We start from the raw sequence: 14,851 nt of genomic DNA, 5'->3' as shown, positions 1-14,851 counted from the left end.
GGGGGCAGGGCCTCTGCCATTGCTACTCCAGGCTAAGCACTGCAGAAACCACACTGTGTAAAGCTTGGAGGATGGCACGAAGCCATCCGCCCCCCATCCCGCACCAAAACACACACACCCACACACACATACACACACACATACACACGTGCACACTCTTGATATTGGGACAGTGCTGTGAAAGTGAATTATATTTATGCAAGTGGATTATGGGATGAAACCAGAGCCTCCAGAGGAAACCCACACAGACACAGGGAGAACACACCTAACTCCTTACAGACGGGGGCCCGAGACAAGTATCAAACCCAGGATCCTGAGCACCGCAGACTGTAGTATCATTGTGCCGCCTCTAATTCTGAATTCCAATATTCATCTTCGTTGGTAATTGCTATGGAGACACTGTAGTTTTCAATCAATAACGCCCTGTTGAAGTGCCTGAATAACCGAAATAGACACGGAGTTAAAATGAGAAAACAAAGCTGAAACAAAAGAGTTGAAACCTCTGAACACGCTCAGAAAAAGGGGAGAGTTCAGACTGAGGTTCAAACTCTAGCTTTTCCTTTTGTGGAACTGACACACAGCCTCATACATTTTCTCCCAGCTCAGCAGAAAGACACTGCAAAAATAAAGAGGTGAAAATAAAGCTCAGGGTGGGAGGAAACGAGGGCACAGGGGTTGGAGGAAGCACAGAGAGTCCGTTCCAAACTTAATTTGATGTTGTGGATAATGCGAGACACCTGCGCTGCTCCAAACTCAGTAAACAGCACAGCTGTGGCTTTATAACACCGGCTGACTGGAAGCGAGGGTGTTGAGATATGTGTGTGCGTGTGCGTGCGTGTGTGTGCGTGTGTGCACGTGTGAATAAATCTCAACTTGCAATATGATTATGATTCTTTATCAAGGGTTCATTTAATTTACTTTAAAACATACAGTGAACACACAAACATAATTGAACATTTATAAAATACAGAGACGTTACTCTTTAATACTGTTTTCATTGAACTCAGTGGTCATCTAATAATTTTTAATCCTGTCCGGACACAACTCTCTGTGTTTTAACAGAGATTTCAGATTTCACATTGCGGTTAATAAAATAGACGGAGGCTTGGGTTCGTTTCTATAGTCATGGTTCGTTGGTGGAGGCAAAAAATATTCAAATGCCCGGTTCCTATCTTGGAAAGTTCGTTAGTAGAGGTTCCACTGTATTCTAAAAAATAATAATAATTACAAATTTCAGAGCAGTGAAACAATACAAAAATGGGAGAGTTACTGAACCAGTTGCTTAGTGAAGGTTTGAAAAGTTCTCCAGACTTTACCTGGGAGTGTGTTATCAGAAAAAAATATATTTAAATCAAATCAATGAGAAGAAGGAGATCATGCAGGCTGATAAATGAAGCGATTATAATGGCAGCTGCATGTATAGAGCATTATTTTTATATCCAGGTATGCACATTTTCATCAAATTTTCATCAATTGTCTGGCTTTGGCGAAATCAGTACTTTAATTTAAAAGGTGAATATTTTAGCTTTTTAATCATTTCCTTCATATCCTTCGTAGAAATACAAATGTAATTACAATATTCAGTAAATGTCACGTCCTGTGTTTGTTTTCCTAGCCATGTGCTCATTTAGCACATGGCTCTGTTTATTCTTCCTGTCTCCGCCCTAGTCCCGCCTTAGCTCTGCTCTCTCGTCTGAGTCTCCTTTGTAGTCCTGCCCTCTCATTATTGTCCCCAGGTGTTCCTTGTCAGTGCTTTGTGTATATATAGTCCCTTTGTTTCAGTGTTCCCTTGTCAGTTCTTGTGTGTGTAGATGTGTGTTTCTCTTTCTTGGCGTCTCCCATGTCTACCCCTGTTCTCGGTTGTTTGTCAGTCTTCCTGTCTGTTCCTGTTTTGTTAGTGTGGTTAGTTTATGAAACTCCTTGATCGTGTTTGTTTTGTTTTTTGGTCCTGTTAAATAAAGATTCCTTACATTTACGTCCACCTCCCTTGTCTGTCTTGCCCAACCGTGACAGTAAACTGCCTAAAAATGCTAGAAGTTACAACTGAAATTGCGAATAACTTTCTATTTTAAGAAACCTCTATCGTCTTTTAGTTTTTAATTTCTGTCCGAGAGTTTTATCACAGAAGAGGCAGATGTTGAATCTTTTTTTACAGATCAGAATGGGGCTGTAACCTTGTACTTCTTTTCCACAAGCGAACACGGACCTGAGGTCTTTCACATGAAGGCACGCTCGGCACTGTGACTGGAGACGCGTACTTGTTTGGAGATGGTTTATAAAGCTGGAGTCATCCTTGCACCAGGGCACCTCAAAGAACGTCTGTCTGTTTCCGTTCTGACACATAATCCTAGATGTGCAGACACTGTAAATGGCCGTCACTGATAGGGGACGATGTGGAGAGGCCTCTTTCTGCTCCTGCTGTTAGGAGTTCCATTGTTGCATCAGATTTGATCCCTCTTTCCACTGCGGGAAGACCACTCACCACTGTGGGTACAGAAAAGATGTGGCTGTTACTGTGTAAAAGAGCTTTGGTGTCAGTTTTCTCAGAACGTACCGACCGCCCCATACCACTGAGGCCCTGAACGTTTGATCAAACCTGGATTGAAGCTGAAAATGCAAGCGACATTTCTGAACTTATGGGTGAAATAAAAAAAGTAATTAAAAAAAACGTGGAAGCAACTTTCAGGGAATTAGTCTGTACTAATAATTAATATATATTAATAATCCTGGACTTTAATGATTGAACTCAATGAAATGTTGGTCTCTGACTTTTGCACAGGGCTGTGTGTGATTATGATTAATCACGGCTGACTCGGTGGCACAAAAATCAATGCAGTTTAATCACCATCTGCGTTTTCACACCCTTAATGTTTCCGAGGGGCCAAAATGAGGATGTGAGTGCAGCAGCAGGATGCAAAGCCAGCAGGGCAGGATGGAGAGCAGGGCACTGGCTGATTGGTGGCAGGGGGGGTCAGAGATGAGTGTGACAGTAATGCAGAAGGACAGGACAGATGTTGGAGCAAAACGCAAAGCACTCATGCCACCTCCACTCTGATTGAAGGAGACGGTGGAGGCCCCAGTGTGAGCAGAGTTAGTGATCGCTGAAAGTGATAGTTCAAGGGAAATCAACTTCATACAACTTCTCCTTCACCCAAATGTAGTCAATCTGAGAAACGTGTTGCTTCTTTAGATTTGCACTAGAATTCTTTGTAAAACAGCAGTCCTGTTCAGAACGGCTGTTCCTTTAAATGAGGATGAGCCACAGTTCAGTCCAGCGCGAGTGCACAGGAGCAAGGAGTAGAAGCTCTGGATTTCAGCCATCTTCTCCATATTTGATACATACTCAGTTGTGCTCTGTGTAACCTCAATTTTGTGCTCTTACATAAACACAGATCCAGAGCTGTGATTGGAGAGAATCCAACAAGGAGGCGGGACAAGTCTACAGTCCCTGGACTCTACATAAGATGTGAATTGTCTTCATTTCCTCGTCTTCTGACTTGGAAAGCCCACAAAAACCGACTGTGTGGTCTTATTTCATGGTTTGTGAGTTGGTAGGCTCCAGATACGTGAATTAATGTGCACAAGCACTGAAAATGTGATTTCATCATTTGTTCCCTTTGAACTCCCACCCTCAGATTATAGCAAGCAGCTGAGAAATGCCAAAGACAGCAGCTTGTGAACAACTTAGAAACTTGTAAAAACATCCCACAAAATCAGCTGAGCCATCTATCCATACACTGAAAACATGTCCCTCGAGACTGAGATTCCAGACGCTGAGGGAGAACAGACGTAAAGGCTGTTTAATAAAGCTCTGAAGCTGGTTTCAATGATCTAAACTTGTAGATTGAAATCATGACTGTCCAAAGAAAATCATGCCTCTATATTTCCAGTGTTCTTTTTCCTACATCATTTGAAGTGAATCAACAGAAATGCTCCAGAGTAACATGGATAAGACGTTACTTAAGTGCAGTTTTGGATTGTAAATGCATTCATGGTCTGTAACCACTTATCCAGTTCAGGGTCACGTTGGGTAAGGAGCCTACCTGGAAACACTGGGCGCAAGGTGGGAACACAGCCTGAAGGGGGAGCTACTCCCACATTATGAACACGTAAGCAGCCAATCCTCCTACCAACATGTTTTTGGACCATGGGATGAAATTTGAAGCACCTGGAGGAAACCCACGCGAACACTGGGAGAACACACCAAACTCCTCATAGACAGCTGGAGTCACCTTATTGTTGCCAAAATAAAACTCCTGTAATTGTGCTTGAGCACACTTTTATGGGCAGATATGACCGTAAATACGGGCCCATGTTACGTGTCAACAGCTCTCTGAAATACTTTGGAGTCCGTAAGTCCGTGTGGCTAATTTGATAACAGTTGCATGATGGTTTCTCTTGCAATGCCATCTGAGGGCTCGAAGGTCTCACATATCCATTAGCACTGTCTAGCGCTGCCCTATATGCAATGATAGTTTTACTGATTTACTACAACTTTTCTCAATGTTATGTACAGTAGAAAGTGAAAGACTTACACTCTTTGTAACTGTTTGACAGTTCTCTCATAAAGTTTGCTATAAAATAGTAAGCTACAACCTTGCAAGTTTGCAGGACTGAGCCTTTGAAGGATGCTCCTTTTATATATTTTACACTGTCAGTTTTATTGCAGTATGGTGAATTTTGAAAATGTTGTAACATGAATATTCTATAAGCTTTTCACTTTTTTCTGCCTCTGTCCCATTTTTTCTTTTACATCAAATGCTAGGAAATACGCTTAGCAGAATGGAATGGAATGACTTTTCCAGATCCTCTATCATCTCAACTTCAGTCACAACAGGCTATTTGTATGTACAGTACATACTAAAACATATCCTCATCCTGATTGTGATTCTGAACTGGTGCCTGAAGGTCCTAAGCTGTGCCGGAGCCGGACGTGAGCTACGTTCTTTTTTTCCTCCACAATCTGCCATGTCTGTGTCCAGAGACTGCTGGGATACCATCCACGTCACCTGCACCTGACCTTCCCTCTCTCCACAGCCCAGACCGCCCTCAGTCATACAAAGCTACAGACGTGCGCTGGGATCTGGCCTGCGTTTAATGGAAACTGTTTGGCATGGCTTGGTTTCGTGAGCGTCATGCAGCAGATGGTCCAAAAGCCCCCCCTGCTGCTGCTGTCCAACAGGTCATGACCTGCTTTGTTTGCCTACAGGTTGTAATATTCTGTAATGTGTACTCGTAATCCATTAGACAAGCTTTGAAGGTGTGGCATGCAATATATTCGTATATATTTGCAACACTGCAAACTCTATCTTGGCAGTGAAATGATTAAATAGGCACAAACAAAGTATTCACAAATTGCTTTGTTTTCTTCAGAGTCTGAGTCAAGTGATAAGTCACTGGGAAGTGAATCTAAGTCATGATAAATGTTACTAAGTTTTGAGTCATTGAAGCAATTCCCATTGAATTCAGGAGTCACAGGAAGTGAATCCAACCTGGGCCATAAAAGGGGGCATAAGTCACAGGTCATTGGGATGCAAATCCGAGTTGAGTCAGGACTCACTGGGAAGCCGGTGTAAGTTGATCCACAAGGTACATCTATGGGAATCTGAGTTGAGTCATGAATCACTGGGATGTGAGTCTGAGTCAAGAGTTACTGAGGAGCAAATCCAAGTCGAGTCACGAGTGAGTGGGAAGAGAAACCAGTTTGAGCAGGGTGTGAACCTGAGCTGAGTCACTGAGAAGCCAGTCTAAGTGGAGGCCTATTTATTATGATGTGAATCTGTGTCAAGTTACTGGGGAGTGAATCATATTTAAGCCACGAATCACTGGGAAGAGAATCTGAGTTGAACCATGTGTCACTTGGGAGCAAATCCGAGTCAAGTTATAAGTTACTTATCAATCCTAGATGAGCCTTGAGTCACTAGGATGCAATTCAGAGTTGAGTCATGAGATGCTGACAAGCCAATCTGAGAAAAGTCTTAAGTTACAAGAATGTGAAACTGAGTTGAGTCGATTCAGGAGTCACTGAATCAGTCTAAGTCGAGCCATATGTTAATAGGATGTGAATCCGAGTCAAGTAATGAGTCACTGGGATGAGCGTCTTTGTTGAATCACTGGGAATCACAGTGAATCTGAATCACAGTTGAGCCACAAGTTAGTGGGAGCGGAATCTGAGTTGAGTCATAGTTTACCGGGATACGATCCAGAGTTGAGTCATGAGTCAAGTACATTACTAAGATGTGAATATTACTTGATGTGTTAAAGAGAGGCTCTGTGTGCTCCTCAGGTCATGAGGACATAAAGCCCAGAAGTCTCCAGAGTGTTGTGGAGACACACATTAGCTGATCTGAGAACAGCCCTTAGACTTCCTGTGAACATTGGAGCGCACAGATGGGGGCTTCCTGCCAGAGTGTGTGAGACACGCTTGGCTGTCCTGTCCATCACAGCGGACTAAGAAAGCTCAGACTCTGAAGCACTCCATTGGGCCTTTCACTGTCTGAGCTCTGAGATAACCGAGGGTCCCACCACCATCGCTGCACAATATAAGGTTGGAGCACATTCACTAGTCATTGGCTGACTTTGATACGGGAGACTATTTTTATTTAGAAACAAAAAAGCATTTTCTAATGCCCTGTGATGGTTATACCAAATTCTGACAGAATGCAGTACACCACAGGAAGCAAAGGAGGCGACATTGCGTCTGTTTGTTTTTGTTTTTTTTTTGGCTCCATATAAAAAAATCCCCACAGGTCACACAGACTGAACCCTGGATGATGGATGAAGCAAAGTGAAAAGTAACAGCAGGTGCGATGGCTCTCTGAGCCAATTATTCTAACCCTGCATTAATACACACTGCAAGTTACAGGTCACTTTTCATCCGTGAGCATCTGCCATGATTTCACAGGACTTCTCCGGACGTGCTGTAGTGCAGTTTCTGCGGTGCTAAGCCTGGCGTTACAAGTCAATGGAGCATCACAGTGTTTATGAAACTGTCATTTTAAGATATGAATCTCACAGCTCAGGGACTTGGGAGTTAATGCAGACTCACACCGCAGACACTTGGGACTTGTATGTGACTTCGCCATCGTTGCTGGGGAGAGGGGAGGGTGTAAAATGGGGTTTTTTAAAAGTATGCAGAGCAACATCGCCAGTATAGTCTATAATTATAGAACTACAAAGTACACCTATGGACAGTGGAGCTGATATAACGGCCATGGAGTGTAGAAACATGGATGTGGTTTTAATGTTACGCCTGGTTTGGTGAATCTCAATGACAGCCTCTAGTGAAGGCGGATGTTTCTAATAAAGTGGCCGGTGTTAAGTCGTTCGGCACCTGCTGTTTACAGTAAGCTAGCATCGCTCTCCTTCCTTGCTCCCTCTCGGCTCGCGCTCGTCCCTCCGTCTCCTCAGCCGATCCCACGCTAATCCATCTTCATTCCCCACCCTCTTCCTCAGCCATCTTTCCGAGTGACATTTCCGGCGCTCCACGTCAGGATGATAAGCACCTCCAGGTGTGAGGAGCGTGCAGCCTCTGCCACAACACATTTACATTCAGCCTCGGCTAATGTGACATAATAATGCAATAAAGGGTCTTAAAAAGAGGAGCTAAGAGAAATGACTATAGCGCTCTGAATGGAGAGCAGCAGCCAGGCAAGGCTAGTCAAACAAAGTGAATGAGCGCCGTGGTGAGCGTTAGTGAAGTGCTTCCAAATCTCCACGTCTACGTCAAAGCACCAAGGTCGCGAGCCTTCAACCGTTTCTTCCTTGAGCTCTGGAAAAAGTGGAGTTCACAATGATAACTTAATGATCCAACCAGCCCCTCTATCAGCCCTGCAATTTGACGGCGAATGCCTCTATAGGTTGCGGGGAGTACAATTTTAATGCTCTGAACATGTAATACTAGGTAATATGCTTTGGCAGAATGGAAGGGAACGCCGTATCCGGATCCTCCATCATCGTAATGCCGCCTTGGGCACGCATTAAAATGTTTGTCGCCGGCTATTATCTTTTAGTGTCACCCGGGACGGACCCGCTCGGGGATAAGGATGAGGGGAATTCATCAAACGCCACTTCATGAATTAAGTGCTGGGAGTGGAGCTGAATAGCTCAGCCTTCTTTACATCTCAATGGGTGAAAAGAAAGAGCTGAGGGAATATATATGAAATATATACGTATCAGCACATCGTGAGGCATCAATCTAAAGGTGATAATGAAGCTGAATTGATTTTGGAATGTTACAACCAAGAGTTGATTGTAGTTCATAAAGTATGTGTGGATTTGATGGTTGAAATTAATGTTGGAGGCTATTTATCCGTGTTCTGTAACCGATTTGTCCTGAGGAATCATTGGGAACAAGTCATGAACACTTGAACAAACCCCAGAGAGGACAACAATCCATGACAGATGTCACATATTCACTCAGCCATTCACAGACTTACGAATGACAACTCAAGGAGTACCCGGAGGCAACCCATGCAGACACAGAGAGAACACAGTAAACCCCTCACATGAATCAAACCCAGGACCCTATCAACACTTCAGCTCAGCGCTGTGTTCGGAAGGATGCGCAGCTGTCAAGAAGTCATATAAGCTTGGAGAAGAATGCAGAAAAAATGTGAAAAAAAAATCATAAATACAACATGCTTCTAGGGTTTAGAACCCAGAGCCCAGAGCCCAGGCCTGGACCCTGATCACAAGTTGCAACTACTTACATTGTGAATATCAGAACATGTAATTCACTTCGAAAACCGACCTTTGGAAGTCAAGAATATCTCTGTAGGTATTTTTGAAATAAAGCAATAAAAGAAGCTGTAATAAATATGTAATAATTTATAATACAGCTGTTATAAGCAATAATAAAAGTATAAAACACTATAATAGCTTGTAACAAATGCAAAAGTTAAATATATTTAAAGGATAAGAAACTACACCTTGTTTCTTTGCAGTTTACCAATAAATGCAGCTGTTGTTGTTTCTGATACTGAATTCATAACTTAATACATGAGAAAGATGTTGTTACAAAAGGTGAATCAGTGAAATGTAAATTCAGTAAAAACTGGTCTCTGATTTATGCACTGCGCTGTATTAAACACTGTTGCATTATCCTTCTATTCATCATTTGAAATCATTTATTTGTCATTCTGCCATAGTTTCCTCTCCCATCATTACATCTTTTTATTTTGTGACATTTCTTTCATGTTCGTGTCCGCACACTTTCAAAGCTGTTCATAATTTCCAGAGGCTCTGATCATGCAGCAACTGCACTGACTCCGAAACATGCACACAGAATTAGTTTGAGTAATCAGACTTCTTCAGAAACTCATTAGCATAATTAATTCTTTAATCTCAACGGACTGAGGCCGCTCTGGTGCTTGGTTCAATCCTCTATTTACAACAGTGCTTTAAGACACCACCTAGTCACTAGCAGTGTGTTGTTGTATTGAACCTTGTTTGGCGTTGTAGATGTACAGGGCTACACACACACACACACACACACACACGCACACACATGCACACACTGCAGGAGATACATTACTGAAATCAGACGCTACCTTTGCTGCAGAGCATCATGGGTGTTGTGGTGAGTGCAGGGCCCAGAACCACTGACCGGAGAATTCATGTTAAAAGCTCAAATTCTACACTTTCCTTTTACATTTCCCCTGAAGTCCACTTCTGTCTTTGCTTTCAGTGGCTTAAAATAGCACTTAATCCTTTTTACATGAACATTTTGTCACGGCTTTTTCTTCTGAGGTGGTTCATTTCTGCTCCAGTTTCCCCATAGCTCTGCCTCTTGGCAATGACTCTCACCTGCAGCTACTCAGGGACTAATTTTACCATTCATCTGATTTCCCTTTCACAATGACTGTGCCCTTGAATATTGGAATGTATGGTAACTCAAGAGGTTGAAGATGATGTTGAGCCAAACACAAGAACATGAGGACTAAACTGCAGTAGGAAGGAACTGCATGGGCATATACAGGGTTGTGACATCACAACCATTTAAAAGTTTCCTGCGACACCATGATAATTTACTCACTTGTCCGGCCTTCCGGGGACTTGCAGACGAAGCCGGCACTTGTTGGCGCTCTGGATCTGGTCCTCTTTGATGCGGATGAGTCTCTGCAGGGCCTGGCACCAATCCTGCGCAACTGTGGTGTTCAGGTTCTTCAAAAAAATAAAAAAAAAACACATTAAAATGAAATGTATTAAAGTGTACATTTACAAATACAGAATTCAGTCGTACATAAAATGCTAATTGAAAAATATACATTCATGTAACGACCTGTAGAAATGCAGCTGTTAAGCTGAGCTGGTTAAATTCACAAACTGCTGAAGGCAAGAATTGCAATTTGTAACAAACTGGATGTTTGTTATTCAACGAGATCTCCAAATATTACGGTGCATCATGAGCAGTAGTTGTTTCACAATCACTAAACATGGGCACTGGCCACTGTGTTTCACTAAATCCATGCCAACATTTTCATGTACCAAAGAAAAATGACAGAAACAGTGCTGTAATCTGTTGTGGGAGAAAGTTACACAGGAAAAAACCCATTGTTTAGAATCAGATTTATACTTTGGATGAGCTTTAGTGATATATTTCTAGTATTAAGTTTATGATTTTTTAAAAATACTATATACTGAGACCAGGCAGTATTTCATTTTGTTTCCTTGTTCACACTGTGCTCACTCACGTTTCCAGAAAAGGCTCAAAAATAAAAAAAAAGGCAATATTTTCCCAATGGATATCGTTTGAGGAGAGTGTGTGATGCTATAGGCATGCAGTCTACACACGTCTGATAGATTTATACGCTTATTAGCCTAATTATCCTCATTGCTCCACTGCACAATGAAAGCAGCAAACTTTGTTAACTAAACAAGTACGGGCTGAACTCCAGGTGAAGGGGGGAACTGCGCAAATTAGATTTTTTCGCCCCAAAACATCTAAAACCACAGCTGTGTTCAGTGTTTGTTGATTTGGTTGCAGTCTGGGGCTCCCAAATATAAACAGTAATAAAGGGAAGCGCCACCCCACTCTCTGCAACAACACAATTATTCCCTCTCTCCCTAAAGCCAAATCCAATGGAATCCTCCTGCAGAATCGATGAGGCTTGCAAAAGTTTAGCCCCCCCCCCCCCCCCCCCCCACCCACCTCACCCCTTCCTGGTTCTGTGTGCCGGACATTTTTATGATGACTGGGTTGTGAGCAGAAATCAGCGAACTGAACGAAGGCCAGGAGAAGTTGTAGAGTATTGTTTTTCCAGTTCTGGATGCTATTAGGCGAAGCCCGATTTGAATATTTCAAGGAGGTTTGGAGGTTTAAGGCATGAGGGAGGCGCCCTGATTTGAGCTGAGAAGAGCTTGCTTTCCCTCCTCTCTCGGCTCTCGTCTTCTGGCAGACGAGCCGCGGCGGTGCTGTCGTACCGCTACCGAGCGGATTCCGCAGATTATCAATTGATGATCTGAGCTTCCACTTCCCAATCTTTGATTACATTTTAATCGTGCTTTAAATCTTTATTTTGAGGAGTCTGTCTGAGCCTCACCTTAAAGGCCTTCCCGCTCAACTCTGGCTGGTTCACTGCTTTGGATACTGTAATTGATACACTGTATGCGCTAAGTGTTCACTCACCCAATCACTTCCATGGCCACGGGTGTTTAAAACCAAGCACCTAGGAATGCAGACATCTTCTAAAAACATTTGTGAAAGAAGAGTTCACTCTCAGGATCTCAGTGAATTCTAGCATGGTACCATGATAGGGTGCCAACCTGTGCAATAAGCCCAGTCGTGAAAATTCCTCATTACTAAATATTCCACAGTTAACTGTCAGTCAGTGATATTATAACAAAGTGAAAGCGACTGGGAACGACAGCAACTCAGCTACAAAGTGGCAGGCCACGTAAAATGAGATGCATAGTGCGTAAATGTAGCCGACTTTCTACAGACCTCCAGCGCACAAAGCAAGGTCCATAAAGACATGGATGAGTGAGTTTGGTGTGAAAGAACTTGATTGGTCTGCACAGAGTCTTGACACCAACACACTCCTGAACTTTGGGGAAAGCCTTCCTAGAAAAGTTTAAACTTTTATAGCTGCAAATGTGGGGCTGTCATCATATTAAACCCTGTGGATTAAGCATGGGATGTCACTAAAGTTCATATAAGTGTGAAGGCAAATGAGCTAATACTTCTGGCAATATAGTCATTGCCTTGTTTTCTGAACACATACACTCTGAAATGTAAATGGAGCTACAAAGGGTTCTTTGAGTTGTGCCATAGGTGAACAATTTCACGTTCTATAAAGAACCATTTTTGTAAAGAACCTTCAGAATGGTAAACCACACATTCATACACACCCCCTCCCCCCCAAACAACCAACACACACACACAGCTGAAAAAACACATACCTCTCTTTTACAGTAAGGCTTGTTTATGGAACCAAAATGTTGTTGTTGTTGTTTTTTTGTCTATGACACAGCATTTGGCCTCATTTTTGGCAGAATGTATATTTTCCTAATTAACCAGGTGTAAATGTATGAGAGGGGAAAAAAGGGTCTTGTTAATCCTGTCCTGGATGTTGTAGTGTACTCCTCAGTCTATCACACAGTCCATCACCCTTCAGAGGCTGGTGTTAATTAGCTCATTTGTTTCATCAAGTGTTGGGAGAAAAGAAGTCTATAAAAGATGCAGGGCAGTGGCCCACCACGATCAGAACAGGACTGGGAACCCCTCAGTGTTAGTCAGTCAGCTATTAACAGCAACAAATAGAATAACGGTAAATTTGCACAGAAGAAAAATGAAACACAATCAGACTGGTCTCAATATGAATTTGTATATCTCTGAATAAAACAGCCTCTATAGGCTTTGTACAATGTGTACTAAAGATAATCTACACTTGTAAACTGTGTACTAAATATATTCACTACTTCCCCAAACTCTAACCCTAACCCTAAGCACAAACTTAACTATAAGCTCCAAAATAATAATTAAAAAAAAGAATACAGATGTTTTGTGTTTTTTTATCCCTACTGATATTACAACAGTTATGAATTATTAATTAACAATTCATAATGAAGAAAGGTTAGACATTTCTGGAGGTGTATTCTCTCTCTGTAAAATATGTACTCATTTTGAAGATCTTGATTTTAAAAACACTAATTATTGCTATATTTATCATGTAATAATATACTGTTAATGAACTTCTTGAAATACATTTTTCTGAATGGTTTGCTCAGTCTAAACCCACAGTTCATTCATTCATTCATTCATTCATTATCTGTAACCCTTATCCAGTTCAGGGTCGCGGTGGGTCCAGAGCCTACCTGGAATCATTGGGCGCAAGGTGGGAATACACCCTGGAGGGGGTGCTAGTCCTTCACAGGGCAACACAGACACACACATTCACTCACACATACTTTTGAGTCACCAATCCACCTACCAACGTGTGTTTTTGGACTGTGGGAGGAAACCGGAACACCCGGAGGAAACCCACGCGGACACCGGGAGAACACACCAACTCCTCACAGACAGTCACCCAGAGTGGGAATCGAACCCACAACCTCCAGGCCCCTGGAGCTGTGTGACTGCGACACTAACCTGCTGCACCACCGTGCCGCCCACAGTGTAGAGCTTATTAATGTGTATAAAATGGCCAGATGAATGATCAATGAGCTGGAATATATGAAAGTATAATACGCACAATAGTGTAATAACCATGCAATTGCTATATCAAACTAGCACACTGTGTATTTTACATGAAGAAAAGTATGTGCTTTGAGAGGCTGATTGTGAGATGAGAGACGTTTCTTACCTGGTACGTGCCCTGTAAAGTGCCGACCAGCAGAGTGACCTGCTCCACTACTGAAAGGTCATGCTGTAGCTCCTGCAGCTCCTGATACAGTCGAGGTGGACCCAGGATGACCTTTCCTGTCAATCAAACATCACACCAGGTTAGCAGATGATTCCTGCAAATTCTGAATGTACATTTACAAACATGAACATAGAAATCTAGCAGGTGAAACACTGTAGACATAAAGACTCTTGGTTCCTATCACTATCTTTATAATAAAAGTCTGATCTGGTCCCTACACAAACAACTCTATGAAACAACTCTAAGATTAAAGGTGTTTAATGTGGCCGAATACCACCAAACCCTCACTAAAGCATTGCAAAATGTACTGGAAAACTTTCCCTGAGGAGCAGAGAATGCAGTTACTGCAGTAAAGAGGCATATTCTCTTTTAATAGCCTTTATTTTAGAGGATGAAATGTGGACGTGTGAGTGTCCAGTGTGATTTTTAAACTGCAGTAGTGGTCAGGACCGAGAGAACTGAACCACAGCAGTACAGCTGCACTCTCAATGGCTTTGTTTACAGCTCAGTGACTGAATAATGCTGAAGTACTGGACACTGAACTGTGCATAGGGGACTGTGTGCAGGAATAGGGGTGGGCGATATGGCCCTAAAATAGTATCGTGATATTTCCCAGTGATTTGGCGTTATGAACAATGCATTTAAAAATTATTTAATTAATTTAAAAAACACACCAATGCAACAACATATATGTTATATTAATATTAATAATATTAAAACATTTATTTACGAGAGATGTAACAGTGTCAAATATTAAAATATAAAAAAGACAAAAGAAATCAGTAAATATTTTGTAAACATTTTAGCATTTAATAATAATAAATGGGCGGCACAATGGCACAGCAGGTAGTGTCGCAGTCACACAGCTCCAGGGGCCTCGATTCCCGCTCCGGGTGACTGTCTGTGAGGAGTGTGGTGTATTCTCTCTGTGTCTGCGTGGGTTTCCTCCGGGTGACTGTCTGTGAGGAGTTTGGTGTGTTCTCCCC

General features: G+C 42.4%; 1 protein-coding gene across 2 annotated transcripts in view; it reads right to left on the bottom strand.

The window, feature by feature from the left end:
- arhgef10la (Rho guanine nucleotide exchange factor (GEF) 10-like a) overlaps positions 1-14,851 on the bottom strand; it is a 192,596-nt gene that overhangs the window by 95,500 nt on the left and 82,245 nt on the right. For both annotated transcript variants that reach the window (XM_066670557.1, XM_066670558.1), the window contains 2 exons: positions 13,806-13,921; positions 10,037-10,164 (listed from right to left, as the gene is read on the bottom strand). In XM_066670557.1, the coding sequence (XP_066526654.1) occupies positions 10,037-10,164; positions 13,806-13,921 (244 nt within the window). The remainder of the gene's footprint in view (positions 1-10,036; positions 10,165-13,805; positions 13,922-14,851) is intronic.

The sequence above is a fragment of the Hoplias malabaricus genome, chromosome 5 (assembly GCF_029633855.1).
Source record: "Hoplias malabaricus isolate fHopMal1 chromosome 5, fHopMal1.hap1, whole genome shotgun sequence".
Classification (NCBI taxonomy): domain Eukaryota; kingdom Metazoa; phylum Chordata; class Actinopteri; order Characiformes; family Erythrinidae; genus Hoplias; species Hoplias malabaricus.
The sequence above is the reverse complement of the archived record's forward strand: the minus strand, read 5'-3'. Positions and strand labels throughout refer to the sequence as shown.